At 46.8% G+C, this 18,909-nt stretch overlaps 1 protein-coding gene across 3 annotated transcripts in view; it reads left to right on the forward strand.

Moving 5' to 3' along the window:
• The window catches only part of RP1L1 (RP1 like 1), a 48,217-nt gene extending 29,617 nt beyond the window's left edge, over positions 1–18,600 (forward strand). Inside the window, exons 4-7 of one of the 3 annotated variants that reach the window (XM_083732950.1) lie at positions 8,298–8,466; positions 11,419–16,490; positions 16,605–16,871; positions 16,941–18,600. In XM_083732950.1, the coding sequence (XP_083589076.1) occupies positions 8,298–8,466; positions 11,419–16,490; positions 16,605–16,871; positions 16,941–17,804 (6,372 nt within the window). In that variant the 3' untranslated portion in view covers positions 17,805–18,600. The remainder of the gene's footprint in view (positions 1–8,297; positions 8,467–11,418; positions 16,491–16,604; positions 16,872–16,940) is intronic. The other 2 variants (XM_083732951.1, XM_083732952.1) reach the window with 2 other exon arrangements.
• Positions 18,601–18,909: the final 309 nt, after the last annotated feature.

The raw sequence follows: 18,909 nt of genomic DNA on the forward strand, positions 1-18,909 counted from the left end.
ACGTTCGCAACCCGAGCGTCCACTGTAGTTTAAACTGGATTTTGAATTGGAAGATTGGAAGAAATTCAAAGACTATTTACAGACATATTGCAAAATCAATGAATGCTAGAACGATGTCGGATAGAAATTATGTGGTTTCCGGCTGTAATGTTTTAAGAGAATATGGAAAAAAAGGTTTAGAAGCAGGTTAAAGCTTATTGATAAGGATTTGCTGAACTAACAATTTGAATTGGAATACAAAAAAGGGAGGTATGAGGAGGTCTGGGAAATAAGTTAAAGGAAAATAAGTTATGGAAACTTTGTGTGTTTTTAATTATTTTTATTTTTGTTATTTTTTTCTTTTTTCTTTTTGATTTTTATTGTACTAATATTGAAAATTCTAATAAATATCTTTTAAAAAATAAATAAATAAACTGGATTTTGAATAAATGGGCAATTAATGAACAATTGAATTTTATCTTGCTGCTCTCTTCCTTAAGGGTTCTCCCCCTCCCCAATTTTGTCCTTAAAGCAACTTTGTGAGATAGATTAAGGCCAGAGGTTTTCAACCTTTTTGAGTCCACGGCTCCCTTGACCAATTGCATTCTTTCTGCGGCAGCCTTGTGGGGCTCAGGGGCCCAGTTGCGGCACCCCTTGCCTGCAGAGCTGGCAGCCACTCACCCTTTTTCGAACACCCTCCCTGGTGGAGGGTTCCCTTAGCCTCCTCTCCCCTCTTCCTTGGAGGTCTTCTGGGCAGCCGCCGCTGCTGCCCCTGGTCTCTGAGTTACCCCTCCTGACCCAAAGAGAGATGCCTCCTCAAATTGCATCACTGAAGCCTGTGACTTGTCTGTCCATCCCAAAAGCAAGGGCTGGCTGACTGGCGGACTGGGTTCCCACACCTGCTTGCTTGCTTACTCCGAGGCTGCCTCTGTTCCTGGGACCCAGCACCCCCTGGCCAGCCCCTGAGGGACCATTCGCCTGCGGAGCTTGTAGCCAGGGCTGCTGCAACAAACAGCTGTGCAAGCCTTTGGGAGGCAGAGACGGGAGAGGTTCATCAGAGGAGGGAGGGAAGGAAAAAGGAGCCAGTCACTCAGTAAGCTTTGGACCGAAGTGAGAATTTGAATCCAGGTCTCCCCACTCTGAGGTCATATTCACACCTTGCATTTAAAGTGCCGTGATACCACTTTAAATATTCATGGCTTCTCCCAAAGAATTCTGGGAGCTGTAGTTTGTTAAGGGTACTGCTGAGAATCATTAAGGTTCTCCTATTTCACTCCCAAAGCTACAGTTCCCAGAGTTCCCTGTGAGGAGGTGTTGATTGTAAAACCTCTCCATGAAGGGAATGGGGGACTCCTAGCATTTCTCAGAAACCTTAAGAAACTACAGCTCCCATAATTCTTTGTGGGAAGCCATGACTATTTGAAGTGCATTAAATGTGCTTAATCTTTTTTTTTTAAAAAAAAAAATTATAAGCTATGTAACCTTGCTCAATTCAGTCTTTTTACATGGTTTTTAAAAAATGCATTGGGATATTTTATTATTGCAATTTTGTGGTTGTTTTTATTGATTATAAATTAATAACGATCTATTGTAATTGTTGAGAGTGAATTTCTGTTCAATTATGTGTTGATATGTTGTGGGTTAATTTTATTGGGTATATTTTAATGGATTACTGGATATTACTTCATTTGATAAAAGTTGTTTACATTAAGTCATATTTTTATTACGATTTATTCGTATTGGATCAGATTGCTATAAGATGAGCGGCGTTTTATATTTTGTTGCTTTTTCAGCTTGTGAACTGCCTTGTGCATAGTAATATAGAAAGGCGGTATAAAAATTAAAAGCGAAACAAAACGAAATGGCGTGAATGTAACCTAAGTCCATCTTTCACATGACACTGACTCTTAAATCAGTTTGTGTCAGAACAGAAGGCCTGGCGTCAAGGTGGCAAGATTCACAGGGGCAGCAGACCCTGAGTTAGATCTTTATTTCCCCTGTGTTCCTAATGTAGATCTTCACTCACCTCTTCTTTCCTGGTTGGGAGAGAGCCGCCATTTTGTGATTCGATTCAGGTGCCAAAATCTCTTGTGCCAGCCCTGCCTGGCAGATATGGGACCCAGAAGACATGGAGGTCAGTGGCTAAACCAGTGTATACAATCCTGACCTTCCATGCCTCCTCTTTCTACATTTGACAAGAGTCTCTGTGTTTATTTGGTCCTTCAAGGAGAGCATACCTTCTTGTTTGCTTCTCAGTTTATCTCCTTTGCTGAGAACGCATCAGGACCCCAAAGACATCTGGAGATGGGGGAAATCAGAGGTTCTCCAGATGGTACTAGAAAACAACTGCCTTTATCGCGGTCTGTGCCAGCTGATGGGAGATGGAGCCAGCAACATCTGGAAGGCCACAGCTTCCCTTGTGAGGGGCTTGTCAATGTGTTCACACGAGCAGAGCTTATATTGACATTTACCTTCTACTTTTCAACTCACCTCCTCTTCCTTTCTCCTTCGTCCAGCTTCCCAACTCCTCTCCTGAGCTCACTTCCCAAGAGCTGTTTCCCCCGCAATCCCAACAGTCACAGAATCTTGGAATGTTCCTTTCTGGTGCTTGTAAAATAGGGAAGACGTATAGTAAAAGGTCCGTATAGTAAAAGCTATGGTTTTCCCAGTAGTGATGTATGGAAGTGAGAGCTGGACCATAAAGAAGGCTGATCGCCGAAGAATAGATGCTTTTGAATTATGGTGCTGGAGGAGACTCTGGAGAGTCCCATGGACTGCAAGAAGATCAAACCTCTCCATTCTGAAGGAAATCAGCCCTGAGTGCTCACTGGAAGGACAGATCCTGAAGCTGAGGCTCCAATACTTTGGCCACCTCAGGAGAAGAGAAGACTCCCTGGAAAAGACCCTGATGTTGGGAGAGATGGAGGGCACAAGGAGAAGGGGACGACAAAGGATGAGATGGTTGGATAGTGTTCTTGAAGCTACCAGCATTAGTTTGACCAAACTGCGGGAGGCAATGGAAGACAGGAGTGCCTGGCGTGCTCTGGTCCATGGGGCCACAAATAGTCGGACACGACTAAACGACTAAACAACAAAGGGCCTATTTATCTCTTTGCTCAGTTGAGTAGTAAATCTCAGTGGGTCACAGAATTGACCCATAGAATTGTAGAGACGGAAGGGACCCCAAGAGTATCTAGTTTTCCCAGATGTTGAGTCAGAATCGCCTTTCTTGGAATTAAAATCCATTAATTTGTTTCCTACTCAAAGTATCAGCGTACCCATCACCCTCAACTGCTCCTCATGAGGCTTGGTTTCCAGACCCTTGATCATCTTGGTTGTCCTCATTTGTACATGTTCCAGCTTGTCATAGAATTATTGTCAATATCCTTCTTAATCTGCAGTGCCCAGAAGTGGACACATTATTCCAGGTGTGGTCTAACCAGGGCAGAATAGAGCAGTATCATATTCTGGACACTAGACATCTGTTGATGCAGCCTAGAATATCACTTTTTTTCCTTCTTCTTCTTCTTCTTCTTCTTCTTCCTCTTCCTCTTCCTCTTCCTCTTCCTCTTCCTCTTCCTCTTCCTCTTCTCTTTGGCGATCACTTGTAGCCACACTATTTTGACTGCATTAACACAGAATTTGACAATGAAAACCATTTCCAGATCTGGCTATTATCAGCTGCTTGCACTCTGCTTTGGTATATGGCTGAAGGAGTCGCATGCCCCAAATGGCTGGTTTACAGCTATAAAATCAAAACACAATTAAAATAGAAAATAACATAAAAACATCATTATTATTATTATTATTATTATTATTATTATTATTATTATTACCCCACCCATCTGGCTGGGTTTCTCCAGCTCCCAACAGAATAATAATAATAATAATAAATAAATACATACATACATACATACATACATACATACATAAAGTGATACCCTTTTTGGTGCCTGCTAAAAACATTCTTGTTTAGAGAAGGCTACCCAGATGTTTAGAAAGTTGATGCAAGTTATAATCTGTTTTATCTATTGTTATTTAAACTTTTTGAACATTTGAAATGATTGTTGTTGATTTTTCTGACTGATAATTATATTGTTTTATTTTTTTAAAAAAGTCCTTTAAGGGTTGTTGCCTTTTTACAATCAGTTCATAGATCAGGGACATTCAACAGGTCGATCGCAATCTTCCCTTCCCTTAGCGGCGTTAAAATTGAATACAGTCCCGCTCCCCCCAAAAACGGGGGTAAATCACTGCCAGTTTTTAATTCTGTAAGTAGATCGCAGTCTCTTGGGAGTTGGCCACCCCTGAAATAGATAGATAGATAGGCAGACAGACAATAAAATAAACAGTTAAAACTGTTTTAATACAATTACATCAACAAGTTCTGGAGAATTGCTGGCCTAGACTGCAATCTATCTTCAGCGGCCGAGCGAATGCCAGTGTTGATGGAGCCTCTTGTATTCCAGCAGCAAGGACTTTTCAGTGTTTCCCCTAACGTATTGTCGTTTTGTACATCATTTTCACTAACGCCTGCATTTTCATGCACGGTTCAGGGTGGAAAACCTCAGCACAACATCTGTATAAGTGCCAGTTTTGAAGGACAGATGTTCTTTGGTTTGCTTATGGATCCCTAATGGCAATAGCGCCCACCTGACACATGCCAGAACAGAGTTCCAGCTGGGGGGGGGAGTTGCAAATGGTAGACGGTGAGCTGAGAACTGAGGGAAAGAGCAATGGCTTGCCGAGGCCCTACACAACAATATGCTGGCAAAGATAAGCTTTGAATGAGGATTTTCTGCTTTGTAGCTCGGGCAAATCAGGTGTACCGTGGTACCTCAGTTTTCGAACATCTCCACTGACGAATGTTTTGGTTTTCAAACGCCGTTAACCCAGAAGTAAATGCTCCGGCTTTCCAACACTTTTCGGAAGTCGAACGTGCCACGTGGCTTCCATATTGAGTTTTCCATAAGTGAATGCTTCCAGAAGTAAATGCTTTGGTTTTCAAACCTTTCGGAACTCAAATGGTCTTCCAGAAGAGATTACGTTTGAAAACCGAGGTACCACTGTATTTATTTTTAGTACTTCTTCCTGGTAGCTAGGGAATGTGCAGAAAGTATGCTATGGCACAGAGATAGCATTTACATTCATTGTTCCACCAACTTTTATTATTATTATTGATTGATTGATTGATTGATTGATTGATTGATTGATTGATTTCATTGCATTTGTATCTCACCCTTTTCATTTAATCCCCTCAACAACCCTCCGAGAGAGGCTGGGCAGAGAGGCAATGATTGCCCCTAAATACCCCAGTGGGTTTCATAGCCAAATGGAGATTTGAACCCCAGCCTCCCAGGTCCTAGTCGGACACTCTAACCACTAACACTAAACTGGCTCTCTTTTGTTTCTGGCCCTGCTCGCCACTGTGATGTGGCCCCAGATGGCTGTCTGGCCCTCAGGAGGGCAAGTTTTTTCTCCTTGCCCCAGATATACAAAATATCCAGAGTGACATAACAATAACAACAATAATAATAAATTTTATTTATATCCCGCCCTCCCCAGCCAAGACTGGGCTCAGGGCGGCCAACACCAAATATAAAAACAAACTGATTGAAATACAACTTAAGATTAAAATACAACATTGAAATATTAAAATACAGCCTCATTTCAATGGCAACGCAAATCAAAAACTTTGGTGGGGATGAAAATGTCAAGTTTTCACCAAGGCTAACTTTCCAGACTGGTCCTACGTGGGCCAGGAAAAAAGCCAGGGAAGTCCCCAAATAGGAGTTCCATCACAGATGGAGAAAGGAAAAAGGAAAGAGGGGGAGGGGATCAGGCTGATTCCAAGCCAAAGGCCAGGCGGAACAACTCCGTCTTACAGGCCCTGCGGAAAGAAATCAGATCCTGCAGGGCCCTGGTCTCATGAGACAGGGCGTTCCACCAGGGTGGAGCCAGTGTTGAAAAGGCGCTGGCTCTAGTTGAGGCTAATCTGACTTCCTTAGGGCCCGGGACCACTAGGGTGTTGCTATTTATGGATCTTGAGGCTCTCCGTGGGGCATGATCAATAACCAATGCATAAAAGCCTCTGAAATAGGAGGGGAATTGGACTTGGGACTGTGAGAAAGCTAGTAATAGAATAAGATAAACAGAGAATTGTAGAATTGGGAGGGATCCCAAGGGTCAATGCCGGAATCGCAACTACAGTGGTACCTTGGTTCTCAAACTTAATCCGTTCCGGAAGTCCGTTCCAAAACCAAAGCATTCCAGAACCAAAGCACGCTTTCCCATAGAAAGTAATCTGTTCCAGACTTTTAAAAACAACCCCTAAAACAGCAATTTAACATGAATTTTACTATCTAACGAGACCATTGATGCATACAATGAAAGCAGTAAACAATGTACAGTGGTACCTCGGGTTAAATACGCTTCAGGTTCCGTACGCTTCAGGTTACAGACGCTTCAGGTTACAGACTCTGCTAACCCAGAAATAGTACCTCTGGTTAAGAACTTTGCTTCAGGATGTGAACAGAAATTGTGCTCCGGTGGCGCAGCAGCAGCAGGAGGCCCCATTAGCTAAAGTGGTGCTTCAGGTTAAGAACAGTTTCAGGTTAAGAACGGACCTCCGGAATGAATTAAGTACTTAACCCGAGGTACCAGTGTACTGCAGTTGCACAATCAATCAGTAGCTGAACTAGGTTCCACGCAGTCGCTAAAACAAAACAAAAAAGAGCTGCAAAAACAAAAATGCAAAATAAATAGCAAAAGCGACTGATCTCATCGTAACACTCAAAACCGAACTGTGGCACTCAAAACGGAGCATGTTTGGCTTCCGAAAAATATTCGTAAGAACACTTCTGGGTTTGCAGAGTTTGGATTCCAAGTTGTTTGAGTACCAAGGCGTTTGAGAACCAAGGTACCACTGTAATCCTTTCCTTTCTCTGTGATGTTTGGGAATTTAAACCCCCTTGGAGTTATCCCAAGTGGGATAGCTCACTCAGGGCTGTGGATTTGAGTCCCATATCGGGCAAAAAGATTCCTGCATCTCATGGGGTTGGACTTGTGGTCCTTTCCATTTCCACATTTCTATGATTAGCCTGAGAACAGGTGGGTGGGGAAGGCAGTTCTCAGTTATGCTGGGCAACGTTATGGCAGAAGACCCGTGGCTTTGGGACTGTGACCTCGGGAACTTCAGGCTCCTTGTTGAGGTTCCTTTGTGAGGCCTGGACTTCCCATCTGCTAGTAGGCCAGATTCAGGGTTCCTAAGCTAGTGTACAAAACCCTGAACAATTCGGGACACCGAGCGCTGAAATTTTTATCAGGTTTCCATAACTTTAACCAATTAATTTCAAGTTTCTTATACATTTCTCTTATGATTTGATTTCTGACCTTTCCTTCTATGCTGTTTGTAAACCCATCCCTTTTACATACTGCATAATACAGTCATACCTCGGGTTACAGACGCTTCAGTTACGTTTTTCAGGTTACGGACCCGCTGAAACCCAGAAGTACTGGAACGGGTTACTTCCGGGTGTTGGGGGTCGACCATGCGCAGAAGTGCTAAATCGTGCTTTGCGCATGCGCAGAAGTGCCAAATCTCAACCCGCACATGCGCAGACGCGTCGCTGTGGGTTGCGAACATGCCTCCTGCATGGATCATGTTCAAAACCCAAGCATGCACTGTATCACCTGTTTAATCTAATACACCGTCCTCTATTTCATATATTATCATTTTCTTCCCGTTGCTCAGATTTCAAATGCTGCCCGCAATTTCCTCTTAGCACATTTCCTTCCTCTTAGCACATTTCTTCCTTGCGTCCTGAGTTTGAGTGTCTTCAAAGCTTATGACACCTTTGGTAGAGGCTGTTCTCCAACTGGAGTGCTCGCAGGCCAGTGTTTCCCAGTTGTCAGTGTTTATACTACATTTTTAAAGTCCAACCAAGTTGATGTTGAAGATCCATTGCTTCGACATTGAAGAAGAGTTTGGATTTGATATCCCGCTTTATCACTACCCGAAGGAGTCTCAAAGCAGCTAACATTCTCCTTTCCCTTCTTCCCCCACAACAAACACTCTGAGGTGAGTGGGGCTGAAGTGTGACTAGCCCAAGGTCACCCAGCAGCTGCATGTGGAGGAGCGGGGACGCGAACCCGGTTCCCCAGATTACAAGTCTAACGCTTTAACCACTACACCACACTGGCTCTCTCATTGATGATCTTTACTTCTTCCATTACACTGGCATTAGCTCACCTGTCTTCCCAAGTGATGTGTAAGATAAGTCCAGTTTTGACGTCTGCTGCGCTTGCCTCCCCTCCAGATTGACAACATGCAAGCTCTGCTGCACTGTCCCAATGTCCTCGTCTGTGTGGGGAGAGAGCCCTTCAAACCCATCGTGGTGGAAAACCCCCGGAAGCCCTCCTCAGAGAAGCTGCCCGGTCTACCTTCACAGTCCAACAGCAGAGGCAACGTTGGCGAAAACCACGAAAGTAAGAAAGAGGGCAGCGGGGTTGCATTTCGGTTGGTGGTTTGGAAGCAATTTGTTCTTTTTCTGGAAAACGTATTGATCACCCACCCCACCCAAAGGTCTCAGGGTGGGGTGACAAAATCTGGGTGGCCTTCCTGGATCAGAATGAGGATCCATGTAGGTCTGAAGTAAGACTGAAGACAGCGGCCACTCAGATGCCTTGGGAAACGCTTGGTTATATTCCAGCATCTGGCAAGCCAAGGTACACTGTGCCTGACCATGGAGGTTCCATTTAACTTATCCTGGTTGAAATGGATTCCGTTTGTTTAAATGATGACGTGATATCAGGAAGAGCAGTGGAGAGGGGAGGCATAAGAAATACGTTGCCAATATCCGCCACCTTAGACAAAATAATTTAAATAAAAAATACTGTATGCACAGAACTATCACCATTTATTTTTATAATGAATTTTTAGTTTATACTACTAGCATGTTGGGCAACCTAATAGGGTGATACCAATCTGGTTCAAACACAATTAAGGATTTAACAAATGGACAAAAATGTAGCCAAGTTATTTGATGAGACCACAGGTGTTATGGGTTGCAAACCAACCCGCCTATTTCACTATTTTTCGATCAGGGGAACTGTATTATCCTCGTGAAGAAAGCATGAAAATATACAGGGAGATTGCAAATGTGAGGTGCTATTTAAATTAACAGCCAGTAGACAAATTAATGTAGCAGTTTGACTTCACCCCCGGAGGCATATTCCATTGTCTCTTGAGACAGACGGGTGCCAGCAACAATATTTGTGGGGCTGGAAGATAAAGCAGTTGGCATTGTGAGAAATTGGGGGAAGGACTGGGGATGGATGGGGCCAAATCACTATCAAACCTGGTTTCTGCAGATCTGATAGAAAAATACCTTAAATTACAGTTCATTCATTGATTGGTTTATATATATATACCGCTTCTTTGCACGAGGGCCCCCAAAGAGGTGAATGGATGAGTACAAAATAAAACGCATTAAAACTATAGCTTGTACAAGATCGCAATATGTATATCTGAAGGAGCGTCTCCATCCCCATTGTTCTGCCCAAACACTGAGGTCCAGCTTTGAGGGCCTTCTGGCGGTTCCCTCACTGCAAGAAGTGAGGTTACAGGGAACCAGGCAGAGGGCCTTCTCAGTGGTGGCACCCACCCTGTGGAATGCCCTCCCATCAGATGTGAAGGAAATGTTTATTTGGGAGGGCATTCCGCAGGACGGGTGCCACTACCGAGAAGGCCCTCTGCCTGAGTTTTAGGAGACATACCTGACTTTTAGGAGACATCTGAAGGCAACTCTGTTTAGGGAAGTTTAGGCCTTTCAGTTTTTCTCAAAGGGCAGGTGCCAGGTGCCTCAACCTCCTGGTCCTCCAACAGGCCGCTGTTCTGCAGGTTCAGTAAAGAACGGATGGAGAAGCGGAAGTTGGCACAAGTACCTCCACCTGCATAACAGGACTTCCTGTCTATCTCCTCCCCAAATCTGCTTTGGAGTCTTAAGGGAACAATTCAGTAGCAGTGGTATTTAACACAACAGAGACTAAATCAATTGCATTCAAGATTGAGCAGATTTTAGACCTATATTTTGGGAGTGCTCGATCTTTGAAATACATGGGATTATATATATATATATACATGGGATTATATATATATTATTACCAGCAGAATTACTAGTACTGGGTTGTTTGAAGCATTTAGTCCTGGAAACAGATTGAGAAGAACTGATAAATCTGCTTCCTGCTGCCAAAAATAAAAAAGTCCCATACTTTTCCATGTATAAGACTAGGGTTTTTTTACGTTAAAATAATGGAGAAAAATTGGGGTTGTCTTATACACAGGGCAATCTCCCCCCCCCCCATTTTCTTAATTTGGAGTCCCCCCAAAAAAAGGGGCGTCTTATACACGGAGGCGTGTTATACACAGAAAAATATGGGAACTTGGGGGAATGTTTAAAGCCGGGAGGCTGCGTTAAACAGTGATTTTGCAGAGCACATTAGGAAGCAGCCTGCATCCTCCTCTAAATGTCGCTTGAGTGGTGTTGAAAGCAATGGCAGTTTCAAAGAGCCCTTTTGCAAAGGGCCTCCCCCTGCTTCCATTTGAGGCTCTTGTGTCCGGAGGGGAGGAGCTGCCTTAAAAGCCCTTTGCACACAGCCATAGGGCTTTGAAGATGTTGCCGATTCCTAAGTGCCAGACAGATCATAAAATAGCAGCAGCAGCAACCTCTGTACCTTGGCTTTTAACACCTGAGGCATATGTTTTTGGACCCACCTTATATTTATGCTGTGGGTTGTTTTAAATAGTTTTTGATGTTCTGATGTTGTAAGCCACCTTGGGACCTTATGGCAAAGGGACGGTAATAATAATAATAGTAATAATAATAACAACAACAGCAACAACAACAACAACAATAATAATTTATTATTTATACTGGGTTTCCCCAGCCACTCTGGGTGGCTTCTGACAAAGTATTAAAATACAGTAATGCATTAAACATTAAAAGCTTCCCTAAACAGGGCTGCCTTCAGATGTCTTCTAAAAGTCTGGTACAGTAGTTGTTCTTCTCCTTGACATCTGATGGGAGGGAGTTCCACAGGGCAGGTGCCACTACTGAGAAGGCCCTCTGCCTGGTTCCTTGTAACTTGGCTTCTCGCAGCGAGGGAACCGCCAGAAGGTGCTTGGAGCTGGACCTCAGTGTCCAGGCAGAACGATGGGGGTGGAGACGCTCCTTCAGGTATACTGGACCAAGGCCATTTAGGGCTTGAAAGGTCAGTACCAACACTTTGAATTGTGCTCGGAAACGTACTGGGAGCCAATAATAAAAATATCACTGAGCTCCCAGTTTACTATCCTAAGTGTCGCTGTATGTTTGGCATAATTTCTTATGATTTCCCTTTTTGTGTTTCCTCAAAACCCCCATCTCCTGCAAACTCCAGTGAACTTTGGACTCAAAGCCAAGAAAAGTGTGATTCATCCACGGTCGGCCTTGAGCAATCGCTCCGCAAGATTCTCTTTGTCGTCGGAAAAATCCTATCCAAACGGCCTCGTGACATCGCCGGAGAATGGCGCCCCCTGCTTGAGCCACTGTCCACACCCTAAAGCGGGCAACCTGGTTCATTCCTTGGTCAACGATGACATCGAGAAGAGGGTGCATGTGAACAAAGATGGCAGCCTGTCCGTTGAGATGAAAGTCCGCTTCCGCCTGCTCAACGACGAGACGCTCCAGTGGTCCACACATATCCAGAAGTCCAGTCTGAGGGGCAAGGTGCCCTGTGAAGAGTTGGGCATAGACGAAGACAATGGAACTGACCCTGCAGAGAAAGAGAACCCAGAGGTCAACTCTGAGGTAGATGACTCATTATATCCCTGCGATGCCGATTCCTACATCTCGAACCTTGACGTGTCCGAAAACGAGGAGGCGTGTTGCCACAATTGCGGCGAGCCGTGCAAAGACTATGACATTTGGAAGAACCCCATGCATGCTTCCCAGAAAGAGGAGCCATGGGTCAAGAACACTTGGTACACCCACTCTTCTTGCTCGAGCACGTCGTCCCACCGTAGGGTCGTCCGCAAAAAGACGGCCTCCGTCGAGAGCAGCCGCACCTCATCCAGCGGGGAAGAATATTCCAAGCATGTCGTACGGGAATCCTCTTGCTACTCGGAGACTGTAGAATACCGTGCGGTGCAAAAATGCCGTTGTCGACACGGCCAGAGCAACACGAACAAAAGGGGGTCACCTGTGGAAATGGATTCCGCAGCTTTCTTAGCCAATTCCCAAAATGAGGACAATTCCACGGCGACCGCAGAACAAATGGAGGGCAACAGCAGCAGGGCGGGGAGCAGCGGGTCGAAATCGTCTCGCTGTTCGACGGAAAGCCAGATCAAAGTGTGCGAGGAGAGCAGCAGCGTGGTGAGGACCATCTCCTCCCGTAGCATCAAGGCGAGGGAAGAGGTTGAATTGGATGAGGCCAGCTGCCCGTCCTCTCCAAAGAGCGCCTACAGCCAATCCATTCAGCGGACAACACCTGAGAAAAGGGACAACCCAGATGAGCCTTCAGAAGACTCTCAGCCAATCTCTTCATTCTCCGTGGAGGAAGAGGCGGACAAGGAACAAGAGGAGACCAGCGAAGTTCATTCCGCCTTGGAAAATGTGGCGTCCAACCAATTGGTCAGGGATGATGTCAGCGAGTGCGGGAGGTGCTCCACAGAACGGTCCTTCCGTTCCAAAGCTTGCGATGGGAATAGCCAGAGAGAAGACAGCAACGAAACGCAGGTGTGCAGCGCGGCAGCTTCCTCTTCCTCCAGGAGGAGCAAGCACAGCCACAATCACCGAGAGGCAGGCGCCAAAGTCCCCAGGGTGTCCACCATCAAGAAAAAGAGGACAAAACGGTCTCTGCATGCAGAAGATGCACGGTCGAGCAGCAGGGCCTCTTGCTACTCCAAAAGCTCCCCAGAGATGGAGGGAAGAGAGGGAGAATGCCATGCATCTCACGACTCAAGCTCTCCTCGTTCCAACGTGTCGTCCTTAAGCGAAGCGGCGGCACCTCCTGCCGGCAACATGGAGAGTGCAAGTAGCTCTTCCGGACATTGCAGCCAGTCCTCCAAGAGCATCCAGGAGGGCGGCCAGCCGGATTCCTCCAGCAAGGAATCGTCTCCTGGCTCCAGCTTCTCCAATTCCAATGGGAAAAATGGAATTGACAAAGCATCAAGGCCGGGGAGTGTGTTCGAATCCACGTGCTCCAAATGCGGCTGCATGGCGGCAGCAAGAAACAAAGGCATTGGGAGCATCCAGTCGATTGTGTCTTCCCGTTCGGAGAGTAAATGCGCAGAGACAGAGGCGTCAGGGAGGAGCGAGCATGCTGGCTCGCAGTCGAGCGTGGCGCAGTCCTCGAAGCTTAGGAAGAAGAAAAGCAGCCTCCATTCCAACGCAGAACGCTCTAGCCAAGCTTTGGCATCAGAATCTGCATCCATGTACAGTTTGCACTGCCCAGCTCCCCCGAAAGGGAAGCCGAGCGGCAAAAAAAGTCGGTCTGCGGTGCTGAAGAAGAAATCGAACAATGCCAGCGCCGCTGGGTCGGAGCCAACTGCGAGCAAGGAGGAAGAGGAAGCAGCCCGTTCGCAGCCCACTGAAATGGAGGAGGAGAACGGGCCAGGGGGTCCTTCTGAAGCGCTGCATAACGAGGCAGGAGAGGCTGAGGTGGAAGGCAAGGACATCATCCCTTCTTCTCTTCCCAACGCCTCTCCAGAAGAAGTTGTGCACGAGTGGTTGAGGAAGATCCCCTCAGAGACTCTGCTGATGAAATGTGAGATGCAGGATGATGGAGACAGCACAGAACTGGATGCTGAAATGCCCAGTTGCTCAAACAACCGGGAATCGTTGGGAGAGGAGTCAGAAGGAAAGAAAGAGGAGGAGGAGGAAGAAGAAGTGGCAGCTGAGGAGGCGGCTGAGAAAGGGGCCATTGAGGAGGGAGCCGACCAGGATCTCAATGATGAGGCAGCTTCCAAAGCGGTGTCAGAAGAGGCTAAGGCAGGCCAAGCAGAATGCAACCACTCTGTCATCTCCAGCCAGAACAACCACAAAAAGGACTTGCCCAGCACCATCCAGACCTCTGTGCAGATCATGAAGGCGCTGTTGGCTTCCAAGCAAGAGGCCAAGCTGGACCGTTCACACAGCTTGCCCGAAGTCTCCCCTACGATGGGCAGAAAGCTCAGCAACTCAGCAAACATTCTGATCACGTGCCTGGCTAGCCTGCAGATCCTTGACGAAGAGCTGGACCCCTCAAGCAAGTCCAGCAAGTGCCTGAACAGGCCAAGGTACACTGAGCTCTTGAACATCTTCCAGGCTCTCTGGTTTGGGTGCACATCAGAGAAAGGGGGCACGAGCTCAGGCCTCCAAGGAGAGGCCCCTGAAAAAGTGCCCTCCACTTTCAAGGACCGTAAAGACGGCGACTTCACACCCTTGTCCTCTTCTGGAGTGGATGTGAGCAGTGGCGATGGAGGCTCGGGAGAGGGGAGTGTTGCTGGTGCCCGAGACTGTGCCTTGTCACCAGAGAAAACGAATGGCGCCAAACCCACCAAAGAAGAGGCAAAAGAGGAGGCAGAGCAAGAGGGAGGCTGCAGTGAGGAAGAGGAAGAGGAGCATTCCCAGCCTTGCTTAAAATCTGAAGGAGAAGAAAAGGCAGCCTCTACTGGAGGAGAGGATGTGACAGAAACCAACGAGAACCAGGGCAGTGACGTTGGCGAGGAGGAGGAGGAGGAAGATAAAGAAGTTGTTGGAGAAGAAATGGGAGATGTCGAGGTGGAACAGGCAGAAGCTGATGATGCTGATGCAGACCCTGTTGAGCAGACCCAAGAGGACCCCGCTATCCAGGAAGTAGAAGGGAGTCCCAGTCAAGAGAATGTTGAAGTGGCTGAAGAGCCAAGCGATGATCAAGAGAATGTTGAAGTGGCTGAAGAGCCAAGCGATGATCAAGAGAATGTTGAAGTGGCTGAAGAGCCAAGCGATGATCAAGAGAATGTTGAAGTGGCTGAAGAGCCAAGCGATGATCAAGAGAATGTTGAAGTGGCTGAAGAGCCAAGTAATGATCAAGAGAATGTTGAAGATGCTGAAGAGCCAAGCGATGATCAAGAGAATGTTGAAGCGGCTGAAGAGCCAAGCGATGATCAAGAGAATGTTGAAGCGGCTGAAGAGCCAAGCGATGATCAAGAGAATGTTGAAGTGGCTGAAGAGCCAAGCGATGATCAAGAGAATGTTGAAGTGGCTGAAGAGCCAAGTAATGATCAAGAGAATCTTGAAGCGGCTGAAGAGCCAAGCGATGATCAAGAGAATGTTGAAGCAGCTGAAGAGCCAAGCGATGATCAAGAGAATGTTGAAGCGGCTGAAGAGCCAAGCGACAACCAAGAGAATGCTGAAGAGCCAAGGAACAGTCAAGTTGAACCCAACCCAAACACAAATAAGAGCGAACCCCAAGCGAGTGTCGAAAATCAGCTGGTGGATGAGTCAGAAGCTGACACAGTATCCAGCAACATAGTTTCTCGCCAACCCACAGCAAAAGCTTCCCTCATCACCCCACAGAAATCTATCGACCCTGACCCAGTTTGGGTGCTAAAGCTTTTGAAGAAGATCGAAAAGGAATTTATGGCTCACTATGTCAGCGCCATGAATGATTTCAAGGTGAAATGGAACTTGCCAAATAGTGAGGAGTTGGACTTGATGATTGCACAGCTGAAAGAGGAAGTGAGTCGGAGGATCCAAAAGAGTATCGAGAAAGAGTTAGGGAAAATCAGAAGCAGGGCGGGCAGGAGGGTCCCGAGGCCTCCGGACGAGCAGCTGCGCCGCGATTCTTCCATCCTGCAAGTGGAAAACCGAAGGCGCCGTTTGCAGAGCATTCACAAAATGTCCCTCTACAATGACCGCAGCAAGCCGCGCGAGACAAGGGAATTAGATGAGGAATTAGATTTTTTCAGTACGACCATCAGAGACGATATAAGTGACCCCCCTGGGGAAGACGAGTACTGCCCTTGCGATGCCTGCTTCCAGAAGAAAATGGAGGCCAAAGCCCTGCGGTCTCGAGGGCCGGTGGTGGCAGCCAATGCCCCCATTGTGAAGGCCTTTGACCTACAGCAAATCTTGAGGATGCAGAGAGGCAAGGCAGAAGAGGACATTGTAGAAGAGGAAGCAGAAGGGGAGGCCACTGAAGCTGAGGCAGAGCAGGAAGTGTTGGCTGATGTGGAAGAAGTAGAGCAGGAAGTGACCGGAGGTGAAGCAGCAGAAGCCCCAGCAGATGGGGAGGAAGAAAATCAGAACTGTGAGGAAGCCGAGGGGGAGGAAACTGTGAACGAAGAAGTAGGTGGGGAAGCAATGGAGGAAGCAATGGAGGAAGGAGGAGAGGGAGAGGAGGAAGTAGGAGAAAAGGGGGAAGAGGAAGTAGAAGAGGAAGCAGAAGAAGAAAAGGGAGAGGAAGTAGAAGAAAATGAGGAGGAAGTAGAAGAAAAGGGAGAGGAGGAAGTGGAAGAAGAAAAGGGAGAGGAAGTAGAAGAAAATGAGGAAGTAGAACAAAAGGGGGAGGAAGAAGAGGAAGTAGATGAAGAAAAGGAGGAAGCAGCAGAAGAAAATGGGGAGGAAGAAGTAGAAGGAGAAAAGGGAGAGGAAGTAGAAGAAAAGGGGGAGGAGGAAGCAGAGGAAAAAGGGGAGGAGGAAGAGGAAGTAGATGAAGAAAAGGAGGAGGAAGCAGCAGAAGAAAAGGGGGAGGAGGAAGCAGAAGAAGAAAAGGGGACAGAAGTAGAAGAAAATGAGGAGGAAGTAGAAGAAAAGGGAGAGGATGAAGAGGAAGTAGAAGAAAAGGAGGAAGCAGAAGAAAATGGGGAGGAAGTAGAAGAAAAGGAGGAAGTAGAAGAAAAGGGGGAGGAGGAAGAAGAAGAAGAAAAGGGGGAGGAGGAAGCAGAAGAAAAAGAGGAGGAAGGGGAAGGAGAAGGTGAAGAAGAAAAGGAGGGAGAGGGAAGGGAAGAGGAAGACGGGGGAGAGGAAGTGGAAGCAGAGGAACAAGAGGAGGGAAAGGAGGTTGCAATGGAAGAAGAAGATGAGGAAGTGGGAGCCAAAAGTGAAGGAGAGGGGGAAATGAATGAGGAGGAAGAGGCAGTAGACAAAGAAGAAGAAGAAGCTGCAGAGGAACCTAAAACAGAAGATGAAACTGACGGTGCGGCAGCCGATCCAGAGGCAGCTGAAGGAGATAACGAACCTGAATGTGCAGCAAATGTTGACGATGGCGAGATCTCTGAGGCACCAACAGAAGCGGAGGAACAGCCAGCAGACGGTGCAGAAGAGAATGAGGGCGATGCCAAGCCAGAGACAGAAGTGGAAGAAGCAGGAGAAAACGAAGCAGAGGCGAATGGCAAGGGCAGCGAACCTGTGCAGGGCGGTGGCAGTGAAGACCCCAGAGAAACGGAAGAAGGAGCCACCGAGGGGGCAGAGACCCAGAGAAAAAGCTCCGCCTTCTCCTCTATGGGGAATTGTTCCCAGCAATCCCAGAAAGGGTCTGAGGAGGGGAGTGGCGAAGAAGAAGAAGACTGTAAGGAACTGGAGGGTGGTGGTGGTGGTGGTGAGGATGGAGAGACAGAAGGCGACACAGAGGCCAAACCCACAAAGATGTACCCAGACAGTGAAGAAGAGGAGGAGGAGGAAGAGGGAGAGGAAGAAGAAGACCAAGCACCCCCTCAGGCAAAGAAGAAACCCAAAACTGGCAAGAGCATAGGTGGAAGCAGCCCAGTCCCTAAAAAGGACGCGAGCTCAGAGGCGATTGATCAAGACGACCTGGACTTTTAGAATAAGCCACCCAAGACTCTGGGGACCATTGGAGAAGCGTCTGTTTTCTCAGGTCCTACTAAACCAGACATCTCTCACCCTCTGATTCCCTCAATGTTGTTTGTGTCTATTGGCAGCGCAAATACCTGTGCATCTTTGTAACGGGGGAATCGGCCACAGCAGTGCAGATAAGCAACTTCCCGTGGCGAATATTGTAATACAGGGAGTGTCTTCTCCACATGTCAAACTGGAATTCCTTGAGAGCCCCTTGCACTTAAGTCATAGGGTGAACAATTTGCTCCCAAGGGGATGGCGTGTTTGCTTCTTGAATGAGAAGCTTTGGATATGGACAAACCTGCAGGGAGTTCCACAGGTGTTTTGTGCGCATAGACAAGGTCACTTTCCACTCGCTGACGACGTTTGCACATCATTTGAACGTCGCAGCTTGCTTGAACTTTTAAGGTAATCCAACTTTGCTCAACAGATTATGTGTTTACCTCGGAGACAATATGTCGTCCCTTTTACTTGAAAGGCAGCAATATGTATCTCTGCTCCCTGCCCGCCACCAAGCGAATTGTAGCTTTCCAGGGGGAAATGGTTGATGGAAAAGGACAATCAAATCTTATTTGCACCGGTATAAAATGTGTGTGGTTTAAACAGCAAGAAGGCTGTCTTTCCAAATGTGTGGGTTCCCCCTGCCTTTTTATATTTTTAAAAAATAGCTTTTTTTTTTTAATTGTTCGTTTTTAGTCAAGTATGTAAATGTGAATGAAATGTGGAAAATGGATGAGAAAATAAAACAAACCTGATTTGTTTATTTATGTTTTTCTTTATTTGTTTTTAAATGCCCCACCCCAGTGGGAAGCTAGAATCATGCACTTGGAAGGTACCTCAAAGGTCATTTCTCCCAACCCACTTCCAAGGGATCCTGCACCTTGTATTGCTCCTCTGTCAAACAGCCAATACCACCAGAGGTAAAGGTAAAGGGACCCCTGACCATTAGTTCCAGTCGTGGCCGACTCTGGGGTTGCGGCGCTCATCTCGCTTTACTGGCCGAGGGAGCCGGCGTACAGCTTCCGGGTCATGTTGCCAGCATGACTAAGCCACTTCTGGCGAACAAGAGCAG

Source organism: Podarcis gaigeae (assembly GCF_964106915.1).
Source record: "Podarcis gaigeae genome assembly, chromosome: 3".
NCBI lineage: Eukaryota > Metazoa > Chordata > Lepidosauria > Squamata > Lacertidae > Podarcis > Podarcis gaigeae.